We start from the raw sequence: 23,579 nt of genomic DNA on the forward strand, positions 1-23,579 counted from the left end.
GTGTTTATAAAGATCATTGTCTTTCTCTGTGCCATTAGACAATAATCTCACCTTTGTTTCTACTCCTGGGGAGTTGTTCTAATGGTTCTGATTGGTAATGGCCCATGACGTGTCTTTCATATGTTTAACCCAGCTTTTCATTGATTATAACATAGTGATACATTATACTGAATTAAATTAACTGAGAGACTGACTTGTTTCTTGTCCTGTGGAATGACCTTTACTCACTTGTAATTGCAAATGGTCTTGAGTTAGCCTGCTGTAGATGAAAACATTTTGCATACTGGAATAAAAGGAAGAAATGGGACTAATGTGGTCGATTACTGGTGCACTTCATCACTCATAACACATGAAAATCCTAGCTGAGCTTCCATATGCCTTTTTTTTTTTTTTTAAATCAAAGCCACTGTTAACGTACTATGTTATCAGACAGGTAGACCGAGTGTTTATTATATGCATTTATTTGTTACAATAGCATAAGATAAAAACAGTCCATAATTACACATACACATGAGGAGGTTGGAAAAGGAAGGAGAGAGAAAGCACTGACCCGATAACTGTCACTACACCATTAACGAGTTGGCGTTCTATTAAGAAGCGCAATAAAGTACCAGGAGGATATGTACAGTGTGTGTTTTCAGTGGTTCATTTGAAAGGCTTTAGGTCAATCACATCAATGATGGAGTCAGGTCAGTATAAACGCTAGGACAGCTGGGCTTTCACGCCCAAAAAGCACAAAGATCCATAATACAAAACCTCAGCCTTCCAAACTAGCTGCATCTAACACTGTAACCCTAACAGTGAAAAGAAGGGAAACTCCTCAGTGAAGTTGCCAGGCACAGATCTATAGGTCAATGGGCATGAAGAAAATGAGAGTGGTGTTTAAAAAAAAAAATTCTCCTAACAAGTTAGACTGCCTTGAGTTGAAAGTGCACTATAATGCAATAGAGGAACTACTTTTCTTTTCGGTCAGACAACCAGAAATGTAAAAGTCATCCTTGTGGGATGATGGGAACGAAACCTACAAAGTGTACTATGGTAAAACCCTCATAATCTCACAACCATTGGCTTTTTTAGTGTTTGTTGGACAGGCTTGTGGCCTTTGAGGCATTTCTTTTTTTTTGTTGTTCATGGGACTCTTTGGTGATGAATCGTACATCATTTTTAAAGGAATATTTCCACCGGGGGGAGGGGAGAAACATCTGCGTATTCGTAAATTGTCAATATTACATTAACACTTCTGCCTCAACCCCATAAATGTACTAACCATACTTATATTTATGGTTTCACAAGGTTTAAACTAATAATAAACAGCTACGATGACTGGTTTCCTTCCTTCATTGTTGGTTTGAGGGAGTATTGGCGGTTAGGAGCAGACGGAAAGAAAACAAAGACAGCAGAGGTGAGAGGACTGTGCTTGTGAATATAAGTTCAGCCTGGTCCTGAAGGCACAGTGCTCAGCAGTGGAGAGATTCTAGAGAAGGGAGTGTAGGAGGCTTGTTTGGAAGTGTGATCGGAAAGCCAGTACCCTCAAAAAATGTGCGTGTGCATTAAAAAAATAAAGCACAGTAAGAGAGTTAAAATTATATCACAGGTGTTGGTGTATGTGATGCAGAGCAGGTGAGCTAAAATGCACAGTAAGAAGACTTAGTATGTGACTACACCTTTTTTGTTTCACTGCAAGGAGGATGTCTCCACAGCAAGGACAAGGCACGCAAGCATCTGTTTAGATCTACATTTTTTTTGGAAAAAAATAAATAAAAAATAGGGTTTACTGTACCTGAATATGAAACCATGAACAAAGCCAAAGCAGGAAGTATGGAGCACCCTGAAACTTTTTTTTTTTTTCCAGCAAGCACTGAACTACACACAACAGATGCTGACAAATAAAGAGTGACTTAAAAAATAAAATAAAAAAATAATTTACAAAACTATTCGCAGTAATATTTTGCTATGAATGTCATAAACATCTAATTGCACTGAAACATGGTTTAATCCCAATTAACAGGATTCGACATGAAAGCTGAGTTTAACCTCAAGTCCTGTGGCACACACTGACGCCATCAGTCTCCGGACCGTCTAGCTAGAACTTCCTCAGTGGTCATAGAAAATACATTTTTTGTTCCTGGTGCGCAGATAACCCTTCATTACCTTTGTCATTAAACATATCGGCTCTAGTAAATTTAGACATTTCAGCTCTACCTCTGCAGACAATACAAAAACATGTAACACTGCTTAAAATGTGCTTTACAAATATACATCTAAACACTGACCGGTACTCTGGAGTAAATAAGTGGTTTCGGATTAACGAACAAATCTGAAGGCGCTGAGCGTTTCACTTTACAATCAGCTGTTTGTGGCAATTACTCATGAAAATAATTCAACACATGATGACAGTGACTAACATCTGTTCAAACGGCTGTGAGAGCACAGTGATGCAGAGTCAACATGATAAAATCGAACCATAAAAGATATAACACAACGTAAAAATGCTCTGTTTTGTCTGTAAGAGCGTGTAAACTGGCACTTGCAGTGATCATGCAGGCTAGCATGATTAACACACAGTTAATCAGTGGATCTGCTCAAGCCAGTAATCATCTCATAAACCATACAGTCGTTGCACTTATATTACGCTGATCATTGGCTGAGCGCACACAAGAAGCGGGAATTAGTCTGCTGAGTGACAACCAGCACCGACAGCTGGATACTTTCTCGTGTGAAGTTTCTGGAGTACTATAAAAAAAATGCTTATACTGGAGAGGGAGAATGCCATTATCGATGGTCCTCGTTCAGTCAGTTCCTCTTCCAGGTTGGGGTAGAAATAAAAGGAAAGACAGCAGGATCAGGGCTTGTGTGGTTGGTTCATCAGTGGCTCCTTCCCTCCACACGTGCTACATAGAGGGTCATTTCCCATGAAAGACGGTGATCTTTCCAGCTTTGGCCAGGCGCTCTATGATCTGGGCTTCGTAATCCGCGTCATGGACTCCTGTTTTACGGAACTCTCCAGAATAACGGTTCTGTTCCCAGTAGTGGTGCCAGTTCCCCCGGTTGTCTGCGCCAAAGCCGAATACATTCACCTGGACCAAAACAGAAACACAGGTCAAATCAAGGAGCATGACTGAGTGAGCAAGGACAGCTGCTAAAAGTATAGTATCTGTATACGGTTTCATTTTTGCCATCTACCTCAGGTTCCTGGCTATTAATAAAGGTCTTAAAGTGGGGCATTTTGGATTTTCTTTTAAACCAAATGCAACATTACCACTTATTGTTGTACGAAAAATGCAGAATGTTATGAAGACATGACGCTGGGACTGATTTCTTTCTAGCCCAGATTGTAGATTCCCTGCAGCCTATCAGTGACAGTGGTGTCAGGTGATTATACAGACTGAAATGTTCCCTAGATTTAATCTCCATTTTGGCTGATTATTGTTCCGCCTGCTTCACTGACACATCTGTTATGGTACATGTGAAATATACTTGAATGAGGTGGATTATTTACTCTATCATCTTTTTCTGCCAAAATGCCTTGTGTGGAGGAACTAAAGTTAGACTAAGCAGATGTTACTCACTGAAAGCACTCAATGGCAGACGACAGAAGTGTACGTTTAGTACACTGTCTACAACTTTTCTGTTTTTCCATGCGTTGCATTCAGAGGAAATAAACATGAACTCAACAGAGTGTGTTACGAACAGTGGAAACACTGCTTCGTTCTGTCCTCTCTTCCTATTCCTTTTGATTTTAGGTACCACCCACCAACGACTCTTATTGGATATGCGGCTGTCACTCATCATTTGTCTAACGATGACGTCCCCATTCTCCTCCAATCATGTCTCCGCGAGAAGCTTTAAAAACGGAGGCGGCATTGGGAACAGAGAGCTGGGGAGGGACTGAGCTGTGATCAGCTGTGAATCAGCTGTGGTGTCGGTTGTCACGGTGTTCGTATTTTGATTGTGCTACTTATGAACATTACATGTTGGCTTTGAAGTCATGTTACGATTTGGTGTGGATTGAAAAACTCACGGTTAGCATCTGACGCCAATGTATGTATGGAAGTGTGCGGTAACAAGTAGAGGGAGACCAGGAACAGCCTAGAAGGGCACGTGCCATACATACCCACACACAGGATATATCTTATACTAGGGTAGTGGTGTGTGCTAATTCTGTGTTTCTGTTTTGTTAGGTAGTGTAAGTTCAGGGCACATCTGCGCTGAAGACTTTTTGGGGAGGAGTTAGTGGGATGTTATTGTTATATTTCTTTCTTTGATTTTAGCGCCACGTTAAGTTCCTTCTCCCTTTTGTCTTGGTTGCATTATTGTTTCATTATTTTGTGCACACATATACATTTGTAAATATTCGTTAGGAGAAATAAATATTTGTTGGTGCTAATTGGTGTCTTGCGTTTCCCTTGCCACCCTCTACCGTAGTTTTTTTTTCTTATGGTCACCTCAATGTTACTACTTTTAAATTCCTAGACCTAATTTCAGCCAGAGTTGTAACAGAGTGTTACAGACTTGAAACAAGAAAAAAAAAGAAAGCATGGATGCAGATACTTAACATCATTTTATTATAGCATGAGTTGAGACCTCATGATATGATGCATTACTTTATACTAATTTTAGCCCTGATGACACAACCAGGCATCACTGAGAGTATAGTATATTTTCATCCAAAGCCTTGCAAAAATCGATATTCTTTATATATATATACCATATTTTAAGTCCTTTACCTCATCACACACATGCAGGGCAAAGAAGAGGACCAGCATGCCTGTGGAGGGGTAGCGGCCGTGGTGCCTTGTCCAGCGGTCATGGATGTACTTGAAAAATGCCGGATTGAAGATCTGAACCTATGCAACAAGAAAAGAAAGTTTCACAAGCAGAAAGTTGAAGTGGTGAGAATGCAGGTTTGGAATGGAATTGATCCAGATCCTGTTCTGCTAATGAGTGCAGGAGAATAGCTTTGACCTTTAGCAGGCTCAGTACAATATGTTCTATGTAAAGGTAAAGTCTCTTGGTACCTCCTGATTAGATATTGATTCAGGAAACCATTGGTGGTTATGATGGGGTGATTTATGCACTTGGATGAATCTCTTTTTTTTATTATTTATTTATTTATAGAGATTATATTCAGATTAACCTATGTGCTGCTTTAAAACGTATAATTTTCATTCATTATGAAAAAATAAATGAGAATAAACTGCTTTCATTGTGCGAAAAAATCGACTTAAAAATAACTTTTAATTAACTCCCAGGTTCCATTGGCTGCTGCAGACATAAATTTCCTACACGCATAATGTTTCCTAATAGCTTTAGTCTATTTCATGTATTTGTTCACAAAGTCTATTTTCAGTACACCAATCAGCCATAACATGATGACCACCTGCCTAATATTGTGTTGGTCCCCCAGGGCCATCGAGGCATGTACTCCACTAAATCCCTGAAGGTGTACTGTGGTATCTGGCACCAAGATGATAGCAGCAGATCCTTTAAGTCCTCTAAGTTGCCTCCATGGATCGGACTTGTTTGGGCAGCACATCCCACAGATGCTCTATTGGATTGAGATCTGGGAAATTTGGAGGGCAAGTAAACACTTCAAACCATTCCTGAAGCATTTTTGCTTTGTGAAACAGAGCATTATCCTGCTGAAAGTGGCCAAAGCCATCAGGGAATATCGTTTCCATGAAAGAGTGTACATGGTCTGCAACAATGCTTAAGTAGGTGGTACGTGTCAAAGTAACATCCACATGGATGGCAGGACCCAAGGTTCCTCAGTAGAATATTGCCCAAAACATGACACTGCTTCTGCCGACTTGCCTTCTTCCCATAGTGCCACGTGTTCCCCTGGTAAGCGAAGCACACGCACCCGGCCATCCACATGATGTAAAAGAAAATGTGATTTATCAGAGCAGGCCACCTTCTTCCATTGCTCCATGGTCCATTTCTAATGCTCACATGCCCATTGTTGGAGCTTTCGATGGTGCCTAATATATCCCACCCACTAACAGGTGCCATGATGAGAAGATATTCACTTCACCTGTCAGTGGTCATAATGTTATGGCTGATCTTCAACATCTCTTTCATATGACTTTTAGTGACAGTATAAAATGATTATTCTTCATAAGAAATGTTTAACACCCTCTATATAGCCTATTTATAAATCTGATTATAATATTTTGTGCATCAGAATGAAGTACATCATGCCTAAATTACCACGCATCTTAGCACTGACTACATCCCCAGTCATAAATAGTATAGACTCTCAGTCCACTTTATTAGAAATGCCTGTACATCGACACAGTGATGAAAAAATTGCATATAAGATGTAGATGAAGATATAGGTCAAGAGCTACAGTTAATGTTCTTATCAAACATCAGAATGGGTAGAAAACATCATCTCTGTGACTTTGATGGATATTAGTAGCTGCTTTGAGTATTTCAGAAACTGCTATTCTGTGGATGGAAATGCTTTGTTGATGAGAGAGGTCTGAGGAGAATGGGCAAACATGTCGGAGCTGACAGGAGCTCATATATCCAGCCTTTGAACAGAAGAGCATTTCAGAATGCACAACAGCAGAAGCCCACATTAGGTTTCACTCCTGGCTGCCAACGTACAGCAATCTGAGGCGACAGTGAGCACACTGAAACTGAGTAGATAAAAGATTGGAATTCGGGATCCTGTCCAGTTTTGGTAAGACCCATATCTTTGTGATTTTATGCATTTTGCTGCTACCACATAATTGGATAACTGCACGAATGAGCAGGTGTATACAGCAGGTGTTTCTATTAAGCAGGTGTCCAGTGAGTGCTATATCTTGTCTATCATGTATTGTACATAGTACATCTATTAACTCAGAGATTCCTACAGTACAGAGAGTGATTGCTCTGGATATAGACAGATGTGCTTTCAGGTTCTGGCAGTGTGCTGAAACCCAGATGCAGCATTACAAATTGTGTAATGAGATGCATTGAGATTAAATTACCTTGTCCTTGTCCACCCGCAGAAACTGCTTTACCGGGGCATAGGTACTGAGGGGAAAAACAAAGATGACATGAAAAAAAGTACATGCAATGACCTGATCCACTGCAGACAATAATCATATGCTGTAACCTGAAATGTCTAAATGTGTATGCGTATGAATAGACCTCTGATTAGCTTGCAAACATGGCATTTTATAGTCGATTAGCATCTGCATTATGTTAGTGAAGTATTTATAGACTAGCTAGTTTTATGTGAGTGGCAGAAAGAGAGTCAGTGAGAAGGACTGTGACCATTTATGAGTCGAAACCAAAGACTGTAGCTGGGGAAGTGTGTGTGTGTGGTGTGTGTGTGTGTGTGTGTGTGTGTGTGTAAAACGTCTCACAAGCGGATTTGGCCAGTAGAGAGGGCGCTGGTGATCCACAGCAGGTCCAGAGTCTTGAAGGGCACCAGAACAAAGCTGACATTGGCAGCCAGGTTCTTGGCACTTTCTGGGTACATGAAATGGTGGGTGGTATGACTGCCCACGTCCTCTTCATAGCCCACAGTCGGTGCTAGGTTTATTCTGCCAAAAGTCCATAAACACAGAACTGAAGCAGTGCTTACTCAGACACATTTGTAAACCAGACCTTTTTACTGGCACAAAAAGTCAATTCTTCGGCCATATTACATTTCTATCATACAGAGCTGCTTTCAAATGAACAATCAGACCTTTACATGCTGACCTGAGCGTGAGGAACATGTGATAAAAATAATATAATATAATATAAAGGCAATGGATCAAAGGCATGATGCCATACACCTGTAAAATCACATGGACATAACCAGAACGCTGATTAGTTCCAGGAGAGGACTTCTTTTTGCAAATATTGCAAAGCTAATACTGGAATACAAGGAGACCGCCAGTAAAACAACCTTCATGCTAAGATGGAGAAACCGCCCAGTATATACTTGCCGATGTTTTTTGATTTTTTTTTTTTTTATAAAGGAAAGCCAGTGAAATGGAAGACTAAACAGAGATGAACATAATGCCTAGACAAACAGGGAGACAGAGAGAAATGCAGAAAATAAAGAGAAAGAAGGAGTGACATTAAAAAGCAGCTGACAGCTAAGACTGAAGAGATTCACTTCATCAACACTCTGTCTTTGTCTCTTTTTTATCTCTTTAGCTCGTCTGTTAGCTCTCAAATCCAAGCTCTGTGGATTCTTTTATATCATTCACTTTCTTTTTGCCTGGATTCTAAGCCACCACGCCTACACCATCTATTTCATCCTATCTCTGATTGAAAGTGCATGTGTTTGCTCTGCTTACTGGAATTTCAATATTTCCATTTCTACATGAGCGCCAAGTGTGAAGGGACTCAGAAATGAATTGAGCTCTGTGTGCACTGCTTTAGATTTCAATCGACTTGGGATTTGTCCTCTGAAAATAATCTATATGCTTTCCTTCTTGATCCCAGACTCGAAGTCTTTCCAGGAAGCTGAGATTTTACTGTCCTCAAGTGCAGCACCTTCTTAAGCCTATACAGGAAATATTATGCAACATGTTCTTTACTTAAGCTTTAATGCAAGCCATGCAAACTTTGATTAAAGCGTAAATAAGAAGCCCAGTAGTACACACACACAAAAAAAGCAAACTACTCTAATCAGCCTGCTTGTTTCATCTGGATGCTTCCAAGCCATATGTCCAAGCATTTTGAGGCTGCTTTCTCTAAGATTTATTTTACAGACAGCTGAAAAACCAGGTGGTATTGCAGCAGAGAAGAGAGCTGCAGTGCTTCTGTAAGTCTTTGTGTTCCAATGTGGACCAGACGGTGGCACACCGACACTCAGCATTTATTATAGCATTTGTATTTAAGGCCATACCCATTGTAAATAAAAACCGCCACCTGTTTAATGATATCACTCATCATATGCTTGGCAAGCAGACATCTAACAACACTCAACACTCAAACTCTGAGATTTCCATATACCCCCAGCAGGTTTTTTTGATTAAGTTCCTTTGTGCTGCAGCTCTATTATTATTAAAATCCTCCCTACTGTTCCTGGAAAAGTAAAGAAGATCCTAATAACTGCACGGATACAGAGCTACTTTTAATAAGTTACAGATAAACCCTGTATACCTGGGCCATGTTTAAGCTAGCAATCATACCAGAACAAGCTTTTTTCCCCTCCAAGCTGTCAAAATGAATCTGTCCTGCAGCAAAAGGGTTTATAATCAATCCTATGGAACATCCGAACATTATTCATGCTTATGCGACTATCCTTTATCAAAATTATACTAGCTGCATAAAAAATCAATACCAGACAGAGAGTTAATCAAGAGTCTCTGAACTAATATACCTGAAAAGCTCTCTGCCTACTTTTTAAAAATGTACTGTGTATTAAGCATAAAATTACACTAAAGTATCTTTTCCTATTTTCTGCTACTACACTATCCAGGCATGCACTAAGTGTTTTTGATGAAACTGAAGTTCATTTCAATTCAGTTTTAGTTGTATAGTGCTTTTTAACAAGAGACATTATCACAAAGCAGCTTTTCAATCTGGACGTAGATGTAGATCCTTGATGAGCAAGCCATTCATAGTGGAAAAAAAAAAAATCTCCCTGAGGTGACATGATGAAGAAACCATGTGAGAAAGCAGACACAAAAGAGAACCTTCACAGTTATGAAATATTCCAGTACACAGCTGTACAGAGGAAATATGTGTATACTAATATGTGTGTTAAGAATTTACAGCATTTACACTGGAGTATAGTGTAAAATAGTAAGTCCATGTCCTAGTCTACCAATATTATCTTCACTTCATCCTTTACAATTTATACTTTCTATGAATCAAATCAGCAAGTTATCCGTACATCACACAACAGCTACCAAACTGGGAGGATGAGGATGAGGGTGAGAGGGTCTTCCTCTGAGACACAAGAAAATGATGCCTGAAAACCAAAGAGACGAAGGCCTTTTATATCACTGTTGCAATTTAAACATGCAATTTTCGGAAGCCTAAGAACCACTTACAATGGTCAGGTTCATTAATTATGTCATCTTTATATACCTTTAAACACAGCGTGGCAAGAAAGCGGTAGCAAAAAGCAATGCAACTTAAAATGACCAAGTACTATAAAAATATTCAGACAATATTTTCCTAAAACATCATTTCTACTGGATGTAGATATGATTATACTTACATTTGGACCTCATTTCCAAAATACAGGTGCAGGTGGACCATAATTATTTTATTTCTGTCTGGATCAGCCATGTCAGTGTTTTTCTCCCTCCTCCTTGAGATAATTACAGACCCAACTGCCTACCATTCTTCAACCAACTCTGTGGTGGTCTGATAATTTTAGAACCATCCACATAGACCCCTTTGTAATTCTGCAGACAGAGACTGCTTCTTCTGTTTAGTTTGCTTCAGTGGTTTTGGTTGCCTGGTGCACAGACCCATTTTATACACTTCCTGCATTATGAAATAAGACGAGTGTGATGTGGCAGGCTAATTAAATGGGCTATTATAATGACAGTATATATAAAGAGAATAGATAGATAGATAGATAGATAGATAGATAGATAGATAGATAGATAGATAGATAGATAGATAGATAGATAGATAGATAGATAGATAGATAGATAGATAGATAGATAGATAGAGGCTATGAGGCAGGAATATAATTTGTCAGAGGAAACCATGCATACAACACATTCACACCTAAGGGCAATTTTCATTAGACAATAAACCTACTGGCTTAAGTTTTTGGTAAGTGGGAGTAAATCAGGGTAGATGGAGGACACGGTGTGAACATGTACAGAAACTCCACACACAACTGAGCTCAGGAAACTGGAGCTGTGAGCATGCCAGATCAATCAAAGTAATCCTATGCAAATATGGCTAAAGACTGTGTTAAGAGAAAGTCAATGAAAGCAGCCAATTACATCAATTTTCATTCAACGCAACTCAACATCAAGAAATATCATCAGTGTGCACTGTGTATCGGGAAAAAATAAGAGACCACTGCAAAATAATCAGTTTCTTATGTTTTTTTTCTTACAGGTGCATGTATTGGTGAGATGAACGGTTTTGTTTCATTTTTTGTGAACTGCTGACAATATTTCTCCTAAATTCAAAATATAACTATTGTTATTTAGAGTGGATATTTAAAGGAAATGACAACACATCAAAATAACCCAAGATCATGCAGTATTTGCAGAGCTTTAATAACCCAAATAAAACAAAATGCAAATAATTTATAAACAAATTGTGTTAATGCTTTGGGTAAATAACATTAAGAAATCAGTACAATGTAGAAAAAAATAAACATCAGGAAAGACCATGGAATTAGAAGGTGTGTCCAAACTTTTGACTGGTAGTGTATATGTTTGTGTCTTTAGAATGCAACATAGCTTGACCTACACACATAGCGCTAACAAACCATTTTGACCCCAGCAGAAACATAAAATAGCTCGAAAGCCCATCACTCATAAGATGGCTGAGTGAAAGCAAAGAGCCGTTTTAACATTAGCAGAAAGGAAACGAGGCAAGAGCTGCAGGGGGGAAAGACATGTACATAAGGCAAGATGAAGGACTCGTTTCAGAGCTCAAAGCTGAATCAATAAAGACATTACCAAAATAGTACCTCAATTTATGCCTTCATCTATCGCTCTTTCGGCTCTTGCAGTCTCCCTCATTTCACTATTCACTCGAAAATATCTCCAACTCCTCCACACTTCCTTCAGGGCAAGTCTCCTTTCTTCTTTTCTCTCCACATAAACAAACTGAATCCTTCTTCTTAACCTTCTTTCTTATGTAGACTGAATTTAAAAAAGATTCTAAGTGAAGAGAAATCTCCTTCATTTAAGCCATTTTCAATCAAGATTAATTTTTCAGGATGATCCTTGTAAGTAAATTTTTTTTGAACACCCCCTAAGAAACCCTCTTGTATCTGGACAGCTATATATGAACATGAGACTTTCTTTTTTCAGTACTCAGTATTTTCATGTCACACATGGTGTCATATGCACTTTATTAGATCAGGAATCTAATTTTAGATACAGAGGCATTATAAAATTATAATAGCTGTAAACGTCAGAGGTCATTACAAGATTGTGCTTTTTCCGTCGATCAGAATGAACCTTTTTTAAACATCTAACGAGATCCCAGGGAAGATAGATGGGGAAAAATAGGAATATGAGCTTTAGCAATTCTATTACTCTTCCAAAGCTTTAATTCTATATTCTTTTAATGTGTGGGCAAAAAAAAGACTAAAGTAAAAATAAATCTGTCAAAATGGTGATATCTACCTGAAAAATCAGAGCTGTCTCTGAAGGTGCTAAAATTATCAGACCAATGTTGAGTCATCGAGAAACAGCAGGTAATTTGGGCTTGAATTTTCCAAAGGGAGGGAGGAGAATAACACTCACATTTCCCAATCTGGATAGAAATAAAATCACAGGATGGCACTTGGCAAGGAAGGAATAGAACCCAGTGTTCACCATGTGGCAAAGTGGATTTCCTCCAGGTGCACTGTTTTTCTCCCAGTTCCCAAAAACATGCCAGTATTTTTACTCTGAATTGTCCCTAGGTGTGAATGAGTGTGTGTATGCTGCTATTCAGGGTGTCCCCAGATCTCATGCCCATTGTTCTCGCAACAGACTCTCACAATCTCTCTCCAGACTCTCCAGATCCTGAACAGTATAAAGCGCTTACTAAAGATGTGTCTTACTAAAGATGAGCACAATCATTCAAGCTAATCCCTATTATTCTCCATTTATCAAAACTCCCATTCTCTTATCTGCTTATCGCCTCACCTCATGATGTAGGTGTGGCCATCGATCACCGAGCCGTAGCGAGTCCCGCGGAGGTTGCCTGAGTTGCCCACTACAGCACAGCGTAGACAGCGAGCGGGGTCCCAAGAGCCATATGGCGAGTGACCGGGGATCACCTGGAAGAGCCTCTGCAGCACCTGTTGGATGCTGTGGGGCTTAAACTGAGGCTGTAACATCTGTCAATGAGAAAAATGGAGAGAAAATGATAGTGAGAGGAAACAACAGTTATACAAGACTGAATCATCTCAATTTCATGCATCTCCCTGTGTGAACATGAACCCATAAAAGGATAGCAGTAACTGCTGTTAAATAGCCTGCTCCTGGATCTACATACCTAAAAGTATGTCCTTAACAAAACTTCAGCATTAAAACCGTATTCCAGACATCTCTCTTTCCCTAGATCGAATTGAGTTCTTCCACCCCCTGCCTGCTCTCTCTCTCTCTCTCTCTCTCTCTCTAGCTCGTGCTGTGCCAGCTGCTGGCCGAGATGAAGCCCGCTGGCTTTCCACTAGACTCAGTAATTCTTGCCAGATGTTTTTTTTGACTGTGATGCCAGCCAGGGATTTTATTCTGAGCCCACATAATGTCATCAGACAGAGGCAAGAGAATGTGTGTGTTTAAGTGTACATGGGACCAATACTCAGAAGGGACAAGCATTAGAAATGTAGTGAATTCCTTCAAAAGGTGTCATCTTCATGAACAACTGGTCATCCCTCTCTCTCTCCCCCTCCCTCCATCTCCCTCCTCTTCGGTTTAATCCCTCCATTCCTGACTGGCACCAAAAACAATTCCATAATTTGCTCACCTGCCCAACACTGTCTGACACAGAGGCACATGGATAATGCTCAGGGATCCTCTGTGTCACTGTCCACCCTTTCCAAACACAATCCCCTCACTCTGTAAGCTGAACCATGCTCTCTCCTCTGTTATGATCTCTGTGTTGAATCAGCTGTGTGCCTCTCCAGGCACCAATTCGTTCTGGAGCCTCATTACTGATTTTTCATCTGGCGAGACATTACTCATATTCTCTTAATATAAGGACCCTTTGGCTCTCAGTCTCCTAAATGCAGTGCATAAGCACAATTTCAGAGTTCACTCTTGCCCTGATTTAAGAGAAGAGGAACTGCAGGGCCTTTTTACATCAATAAAACTTGTGCATACAGTCTTAATTTGCAGTCTGAATTTATATGATGAATACTCCAGTATTTTAGTGTAATCTCTCTAAGAAATAGAAGAGAGTTTATTGATAATGGAAGTCTAGGGTAAGTATAGCAATCGGGAGAGTCAATAAACATTAATAAAACCATGTCATTTTGAAACACTTTAATAAATTCTTTAGTCAAACATTTGCTCAGTATGATCTAAATGTGAAAAATTGGTATTGTAGTGAACTTTAAGCGAGGACTACTTTTTCAGAGGGAGTAGTTTCTGGTTATGAATTAGCCTTATAGTTGTGCTGATAACAGTGCATAAACAAAATGACAATTGTCTTACTCACCACCCACCAGTAGTAGACATCTGAAGACAGCTGGATGTTGTCTCGCGTCCACACAGGCGAGATATCTGGCTCATAACTCTCATCAAACCAATCCGAGACGCCTGGGTCACCCACACAGTGGTTACAGGCACATGTCTTCTGCTGGTTGCCTTCGGCGGAAACCAGCTTGTGGGAGCCAGCGTAGTTAGGCACCAGCTTCACCTGCCGTGACTCCCACTCAGGAGACTCCAGGTAGGACAGGCCAGGGCCTCCCCTCAGTGAGAGTGAAAAGAGTAGAGAGGTAAGGAAGAGGAGGGCCAACGATGCCAGCAGCACCCACAAGCGCAGAGAGCAGCGCATGCCCCCTGATGCAGTCCGAGTAGACCGCTCGGTTGGCCCTCCGCTGGGCCCCCAGGGCCTCTGTGTCCGACCCCAGCCAAAACCTGACCCCCAGCGGCTCTCTCGCTGCTGAGGAGCGCACGCCGCGCGACCCCCCCACAGCCATGCACCGGCTCCTGCCACCGTGCCCAGCCTGCCCTCAGAGCCCGTCAGTGCGCCAGCTGACACACACACACACACACAAACAGCTTGACAGACAGAAACAGAGCTCTCTCGGTCTGTCTGTGGGTCACGCACTTATCTCACTTGCTCTCTCTCTCTCACTCTCACCCACTCAACTCAGATCTGCCTCGCTCTCATCCTCTCATCGCTTGGCTCAAAACACACACCTGCTCAAATCGTCACAAAGTCTACTCAATGGGTGTCTGCATTGTCTGATTCTTCCTGCAGCAACAGTCTGATGAAACAAGCCTCTGTGAATTTGACATTTCAGCTTTAGATAAGCGAAGGCTGTCACCCACGCCTGTGTAAAACTGTATGTGTGTATGTTTTGTATAGGGAAAGCCTGCGTGCTCCTGCACTAGTGAGCCACTCTGTTGTGGTAAATCCCAGCAGTCTCTAAAGAAAATGGGTGGACTTTTCTTGTAAACTTAGATTGTAGAGTCATCCTGGACTTTTCTTTCCCTCACTCTATTTCGTCTTCAGCAATAAATGGTCTTCTGATATGGACACGTGCAGTCTCAGGTTCATGGTTGGCATTTCCCACTAACCGAGTTTTGACAGTCACCTGAGTGGTAGCTATGCACAGGTCACCGCAGTGTGCTGGCAGACACTATGCATGACTGGAGTGTGTGTCTTGAGGATGGCACAGCACACACTGAACTGCACTCTGTCTACACTCGGGCTCTCTGCCAGATGTTGGGGTGCTAGGGACTTTCTGAGACACCATCGACAGTACAAAGCAAAAAAAGGCTGCCAGACTCAGAGTCCACTGATGACAAGAAAAGCAATCAAAAACCACAAATCCCTAATGACAAAAAGGAGATTTGCAAGGGCTTTGCAGAAAAGATTTGGCAACCTCAGACAGGCTTATGAAGGAATCATCTGCAAGAAGCATGGAGGCAATTGTTGACTGAATAGCTTACAAAAAAGACAAGACAATCTCTGTCCCCCAGCTGACCACATTGTATTATTGAAGCTACAGAGCATTAATCCGGGTTTTGCTGAAAGACAAGATCATGTGACTTCCTTGCTTTTGTCACCTAATTAAGGCACCATGCTCACGATGTTGCTGCCTGTCGACGTAGCCATCCTCCCTCTCTGCCGGGTCTTTCCACGCCCACTTAAAATCCCTCTCTTCTGCACCTGTTACAGTCTGAGTGTGCTCTGATCAGGCTGAGCGTAGGTGTTCAGGTATGCTCTCTTCTCGTGAATGATCCAATAAGCTGTGGATAGAAGACAAAGAAAGATGGAAGTTTAAAGGAGGGAGATCAGAAGTGAATTAAAGTGCAGCTGTAAATGCCAAACCGAAGCATCAAAGGACTCATCACACGTGCCTCCCATTTCATGATGTTATAAAACACTGTTCTTTTCATCTGACAGGTTCACGTAGCACCTCAACATCTGCACGTTTAATGTGCTGCCCATAATGAACTCTCATAAAGCGAATTCATTAAAGGAAAAGCGCACTCCGATGCTCTAAAAAGCCATACCTGCTATGAATTATGGGTTCATTTTGAGCAAAGAAATGATCTTGGCAAGGAACAATGAAAAAGGAGTCTAAAAAAAAGTCAACCTCCTCATCACCCTGTCCCATCTTCCTCTCTAATTGAGGATTCTGGATTTTATCGTGCTGTTTAAAATGAGACGATGGTTCTGCTTTTGAAACAAACTAAAAACCCACCTGCTCTCGTCCTCGTTTGTTGCTCTGTATTTTCTATCTTAATTCAATTCCCAATCCAATTTTATGCTCACATTTCTCTCTCCCTCTTTCCGAGGCCACTACACAGATATTACTTCTATCTTCTCTGGTGGCAGCAGCCTCTCTGATGAAAGTAGACATATACTATATGGCCAAAAGTTTGTCAACACCTGAACACCACACCCATATGTGGGCCACTGGAAGCACACATCTGTAATCGATGTCTTTGTATTTTGTAGTATCACAATTTCCCTTAACTGAACCACTAAGGCATAAACCTGCTCCAGCATGACGATGCCCCTGTGCACTAAGCAAGCTCCATGAAGACAAAGAAGGACTTGAGTGTCCTGCACCGAGCCCTGACCTCAACCCTAATGAACAACTTTGAGATGACCTGGAACACTGACTGCACCCCAGACCTCCTCATCCAGCATCAGTGCCTGGCCTCACTAATGCGTCTTAATAAGCACTTCTCAGAAAACTGGAAGTAATTATAACAGCAAGTGGGGGCTAAATCTGGAATAGGATTTTCACAAAGCACATGACCATGAGTGACATGATCAAGTGTCCAGAAAATCTGTAGTGTATGTTCTGTGGATGTCAGATATGAAGAAGTATACAAGAGAATTTGAAGCCCCAACACAGCAACACGTTTCTAAGCGACATCCATGTTTCCTTTTATACATTTTAGCAAGGGAAAGCACAGTCAAAGCACAAAAAAACAAAATCCTGAACGTTAAACTGTTTAGAGCTGCTCTGTCCTTAAGCTAAATCTCAACTCTCAAAGACAGTCAGACAGAGAGAGAGAGAGAGAGAGAGAGAGAGAGATGATTTGCAGACTCTTTGTTAACTGTAAGGAACAGGGGTTTTTTTTGGAAATCCATTTCATTACTGGTGTTAATACTGCATTACGCCAGTGGAAGAAAAGACTTTTTAATTACACTGGTGGGTTACCATGGCTACACTGACAGGCCAATCTACAGAGTTCAACAGCTAATAGTTCAGGATCGAGAGAATGGACCTCCTGTATAAAGAAATGGTAAAGAAGTCATTTTGTTCTGGAACAAAAGTCATATGAAGCATGAAACCTGGGAAAGACTGCAATGCCGTGAATGAATGACAGCTAAATGGCTGGATCCAATGTGCACTATAATGATACTGCAGACCCTTATCCACAAGCACAGCCTTACTGTCAAACTGCCATGATACCAGCATGAAATAAGCTCAACACTCTAGTATGTGAAATGACTTCACAGAGCTACATGTTTCTAAAGGGACATTAAACGATCTTTTTTAGTCTTTTGTTACAAACGTGTTTATATTCTGGTGTTAGGAGCAGGGTGAGGGTCAGCCAAACTGGTGGCTCAGCAGACAAGTGTTATTTTCCATTGTTGAGCAGCAGAAGCATTATAGGAAATGAAACTAGCAGAGAAATAGGTAAGAGTGCATTTCACATTACACATGAACGGGTGATTTCAAAATTATTGGCACCCTTCAAAAGAATAACAACAACAATCATAAATAAAAACATGCAAAATCGTTCACATCCATAAAGAAAAAATGTACCTTTATTATTATTATTATTATTATTATTATTATTATTATTATTAGATCATGTAAATTCCCCTTTTCATACATTACTATGAGGAAAACCATAAAACTTTCAACATAAAAGAAACACAATGACGTGCTAAGCCAGATGGATATAAAAACATCTAAAACAATTACAGCAATAAGACAAACCTAATAAAAGAGTTTCAAAGGTCTGGAACAATAAACTCACATGATGGTGGTGATGAAGAAAAAGACAAAGTGCATGTGTCATTCGTTTATTTTCCTTTTTCCTTGTTTTCATGGAGTGCCAAAAATTCTGGAAAACCACTTTGCATGACGGTTTTAAGAACTAGAGCGTGGTCTTTGCATGGGGGTTGTGTATTTATAGCAATACATATAAATTATATGTCACCCCCGACAGGGGTGTGAGACGATTTTGCATGTCGTATGGCGAGATTGCCTCGACAGGAAATGAACATAGTACACAATCCTCTGATGACTAGCTCTCTATTCATATTCCTGTCTCATTTTCTAAAATCAATCATCATATTCCAGGCATCTCATCCAATTACTTGAGCCAGCAGTCTCCACGTTTACAAAGCCATCAACACACAAAGACAGTCAGCCGAACTGTTTCAGCCACGCTTGCTGCCTCCAACGCACAGAGCGAGAGATGCACGAACGACAGGAGCCAGGATTGATTTGGCCCTAGCCAGAAAAACTAATGGCAACAGTGAATACATGAATGCACAAACAGCGCAGGACAAGACGGCCTTGGCTCTGCTCATAGTGCTCCAACAGCTGCCGCTGTCCATCTAGGTGTAACTTTGTCATCTGTCATGTGAGAATCACAGCAAACACACACACACACACACACACACATACACACACTCTAGATTATGACTTATGATACATGTTTGAATTGCATACGATGTTTCCATTTCCTCTGTAGCGTAGTTCACTCTGAGAAAGGCTAAGGTCCATGCACACAAACACACTCAATGCACACAATGCTTCTTTTCACAGCCTCCCACATGGTTGTAAACCAAGCAGCACTTTCAATCACTCTCTCTCTCTCTCTCTCTCTGTCTGACCTGCGTACCTGCACGAAATAAATAAAAGGCTGTGGGGAGTGGGTGTAAGCGTTGCCCTGGCAATGATAAAATAAGAGGTGGCTACCATGGAGATGTAATAGAGAAATGAGAGACACCAAACACTCACACTGGCTTCTGCTGGGCTGCTGCGCCACACTCATCTCAGACTGCTTTGTTTTAACAAAGACATGCCATATTAGATATTATGAACAGGAAAATGTTTTTTCTAAAATAAGCAAAGAAAGAACACTACAAATGAGCTTTGTGAAAAGCAGTCGCCTATATTTTTTGTTGGCTCAGACTTTCAACAGACTCCAAAGCACCCTTCTGAAAAGTAAAAATGTATGCCTTTTCATGCAGCAACTGGCTTAAAAAAAATAAAATCATGCATATCTTCAGCCTTTTCCCTTTCACCAAGCCCCACCCCATCTCAAACCATTACGTCTTGCGTATGTGTTGTTTTTTGTTTTTTTTTAAGGTACAGGGACAGCTCTGATTCTCCCGGGACTAGAGATTATTTCTGTTCAGAAAAATACAGACACTTAAAATACAAAAATTAGACAGCTCTGCTGTGTGGCAATACTGTAAATCTTTTTCTTCTTCTTTTTTTTAAAGAATCCTTAAGTAAGACTGATTTATTATATGTCTAGAGACACTTAATCATGACAAACTACACTTTTGCTGTAGGGCAATGTGCACATCCCCAAATCCCCAGATCCTTAGTAAGCCTTATAGGATAAATTCAACCTGGTGATTCTTTTGCATCAGGCTTCTGAAAGACAGTAGTAGTCCTACAGGACATGTCCAGTAAATACAGAGTTAACACTGCAGGCACACTGCCACCACACACACACACACACACACAGACAAGCACATTAATCTAATAATAAAAAAAGTTGGCTGGCCAAAAGGCCTGAGCTAATTTCAATTTGAACTGGTGCTGGATATTTTATTGACTGGTACAGGCTTCGTTTAGAGACTACTATCCTCCTTATTTAGATTATACATACTATAAACATACATATACATACAGATGCAAACCTTTACACATAAATACACACATCTAGACAAATATACGTACATATAAACATACATACAAACATACATTCACATATACATACAGACATGTTGGGATAATGTATGGTAAATATCACAACATAATGAGCAAACATACATACATACATACATACCAAGCATAACATTATGACCACCTGCCTAATATTGTGTTGGTCACCATTTTGCTGCCAAAGCAGCCCTGACCTGTCATGTACTGTGTATTCTGACACCTTTCTATCAGAACCAGCATTAACTTCTTCAGCAATTTGAGCAACAGTAGCTCATCTGTTGGATCGGACCAGAAGGGTTAGTCTTCGCAGACCGGGAACACCCCACAAGAGCTGCGGTTTTGGAGATGCTCTGATCCAGTCGTCTAGCCATCACAATTTGGCCCTTGTCAAACTCGCTCAAATCCTTATGCTTGCCCTTTTTTCCTGCTTCTAACACATCAACTATGAGGACAAAATGTTCACTTGCTGCCTGATATATCCCACCCACTAACAGGTGCCATGATGAGGAGATAATCAGTGTTATTCACTTCACCTCTCAGTGATCATAATGTTATGCCTGATACAGAGGTAAAGTATGTTCATCCTCTATTTTTAAGGGTCTGGAAATCTTTGGATATACTCAGATCTCATGTCCTGTACCTAACATGAGCTCATCTTCCTTCAGCAATTAAATTCCACAGCAGGGTGCAGAAGCTCAGCACTCAGTAAAGAGAACATGGTCAACAACATGCATTCTTTTTAAGGAAATATTTTGACATGCTTCTGTAGCTGCATCTGACTAGATGAGAGTATATTACTAAGAATCTGAATCTAACCGCAAGTTGCACGGTTCTGCACCAACTTCATTCATTTTGAAGTAATAATTTCCATTCTAGATCTCATATAATGCTCTAATGCTTATGAACTGGTAAGTACATTTTGACTGACCTAATATGGACATATTTCAGAAGAAAAGAACAAATTGCTCACACAAATGAATGTACACTAATCTAGCAGGTATATAAAGCTTTCGTGTCTTGTTGGTAATAATGTATGAGTTTCAAAACAGAAATAGACATAACTAGAGTTTTATAAACTAAGTACCATGTATATATACACTAAGAACTATGTTTCTAAAATATCTGCTTGCATTTTTAATATGTGGAATTCAGAGCATATTAGCTCAAACCCCACAGTGCCCTGTGAATTAGCTGTAAGATGGGCTGGAACAGTGAGTAGAGCAGTGTAGCTAGCTCATTACTCATCATCTGCACTCCTATGTAGTCATATGCTCCCGGAGCAGCTGCTGACCCATCACCATGAGTCTCTTTGCTGTCCAGGGTAAAGCAGGGCACACCAGTCAAAACCTCTGAGTCAGCCTTATCATAGCCAGCTACTCCCGCTTGTCTCAGCAGGGTGCAGAAAAAATGTACTTGAGAGTTTGTACAATATTGAACCTAAAGGCGCTAACTTTTTTTAAATTACAATAGGGACTGGGAGGTATGATGATGTCATATTGATAACATTATAAATTATGTCACAATACACTTTCCTGAGATATTGCAGGATATATATATATATATATATAAACTTTTATATACTTTTAAATTACACTCACAAACTTTTCAATGCAATTTTTTATTTTACCAAGTTAGCATTTCAGGGTTCATTTATTCTTGTACACATTAAATAAAAGTGTCCTCAAACTACTTTGAAGGATTTTATTTCCCGAACTACATTTTTGCTAGTAGTTTGTCAGAAAGCCTATAGATTATGTATCATAGAAACGTCCTGCTTTATCTTTTTTTTTTTAAATTTATTTATTTTGTCATGTTGCCCATCCCAAAGGATAACATTCTGCTTAATTTTTTAGCAAACCTGATTATTTAATGTGTATCTTTGGAGGAGATGTGTAATCCTGGTCATGTGGAGGATGAAGATGACAACAAGCTCCTAATAAATACACACAATAACATTCTACATATGCTGTAATTGCATAACACAACCCCAACTGACTGTTTATGACTGTTGAAAGTACATTGTTCTTAATCACACTCTCCAGTGTTTATAAAAATTCATAAACACACTTTCCGGTGTCACTCAAAAGAGAATCCCTTTTGAGTCTGGTTCCTCTCAAGGTTTCTTCCTCATACCATCTAAGGGAGCTTTTCCTTGCCACCGTCGCCTCAGGCTTGCTCACTAGGGATGAGTCTAACATTAATCTTGGGCTTTTCTACTATGTTTCTTATGTTCTGTAAAGCCGCTTTGAGACAATATCCATTATTAAAAGCGCTATACAAATAAAATTGAACTGAATTGAATCTTGGAGTACCACTGCCCTTCATAGTGTTTATCTTTCCCCTGCTTCCAAATCATCTGACTCAATTCATCAGCTAAATAACAAGACAGCACTGGATGACTTAGATGAGCAAAACCACTAAACATCAAGAAGCACCATGTATAAGTAATGATTATGGCTCCACTGGATTGTAAAAGTAACAATGAGGTTAAAGTGTATGCAGTCAATGATTTTTAGCACAGCCTTACAGCTATAACATGCATTTATTTTTCATAAGTATTCCCTTCAGCTCAAGGCTGCTCAGGGTTTTTCTGTCCAGTTGTGCCTCATTGCTTCTTTTTTTTTGTTCTAGTTGATTCTAGAAAGGATACACATAGCATAGTTCTGAACATGAAGAAAAAATGATGAACAAATCAGCAATACATGTACACTGGGGGATCAGGGGGTTTACCACCGCAGGTAATCCACTGTAAAGCCGGATTAAATCTGTATGTCAAAATACATTTGAAAAAAATTAATCATTAAATACATCTTAAAATTATTAAAAAAATGCTACCAACAAATGAGATTAAGATGTGGCAGAGTGACAGCAAGACCAGTGTGTGGAGACTAATGGGTAATCCCAATTAATACACCATATCTGCGAGGACTGTAACATACAGCAGGGTCCATAAGACTGAGAGCACTAATGACGATGTCTTCTGTTTCAATTTAACACAAAGGTTTTCACTACAAATATCATCAGCAAAGTGAAAAGTAGAATTTAAAAAATCTATATTCATATAAATATAAAATATATAGACATGATATTCAGAGTTTTTTACTATTTAATACTCCTAATTTTGTGCTTTGTGTATAGACTCCACACGTTTGTGTAAAATCTGATGGTCCATGTTAGATCAAATCTATCAGAGTGTCGTCTGAAATGTTGGAATAAGACATATAATAAAATAAAATAAAATCTGACTCTGTGTATAAAGGAGTTAACCTATTAACATACACTATATTGCCAAAAGGTGTTGTTTTTCAGCAGTTGGGCTTAGCCCCTT

The 23,579-nt window shown here is 40.0% G+C and overlaps 1 protein-coding gene across 4 annotated transcripts in view; it reads right to left on the minus strand.

Annotated features, from left to right (window-relative positions):
- Nucleotides 1-438: 438 nt before the first annotated feature.
- st3gal2 (ST3 beta-galactoside alpha-2,3-sialyltransferase 2) overlaps nt 439-23,579 on the minus strand; it is a 36,110-nt gene continuing 12,969 nt past the window's right edge. For all 4 annotated transcript variants that reach the window (XM_058388065.1, XM_058388063.1, XM_058388062.1 and 1 more), the window contains 6 exons: nt 14,299-16,061; nt 12,783-12,976; nt 7,362-7,541; nt 6,981-7,026; nt 4,728-4,847; nt 439-3,077 (listed from right to left, as the gene is read on the minus strand). In XM_058388065.1, coding sequence (XP_058244048.1) covers nt 2,904-3,077; nt 4,728-4,847; nt 6,981-7,026; nt 7,362-7,541; nt 12,783-12,976; nt 14,299-14,637 — 1,053 coding nt within the window. In that variant the 5' untranslated portion in view covers nt 14,638-16,061 and the 3' untranslated portion in view covers nt 439-2,903. The remainder of the gene's footprint in view (nt 3,078-4,727; nt 4,848-6,980; nt 7,027-7,361; nt 7,542-12,782; nt 12,977-14,298; nt 16,062-23,579) is intronic.

The sequence above is a fragment of the Hemibagrus wyckioides genome, linkage group LG04, assembly GCF_019097595.1.
Source record: "Hemibagrus wyckioides isolate EC202008001 linkage group LG04, SWU_Hwy_1.0, whole genome shotgun sequence".
NCBI classification, from domain to species: Eukaryota; Metazoa; Chordata; class Actinopteri; order Siluriformes; family Bagridae; genus Hemibagrus; species Hemibagrus wyckioides.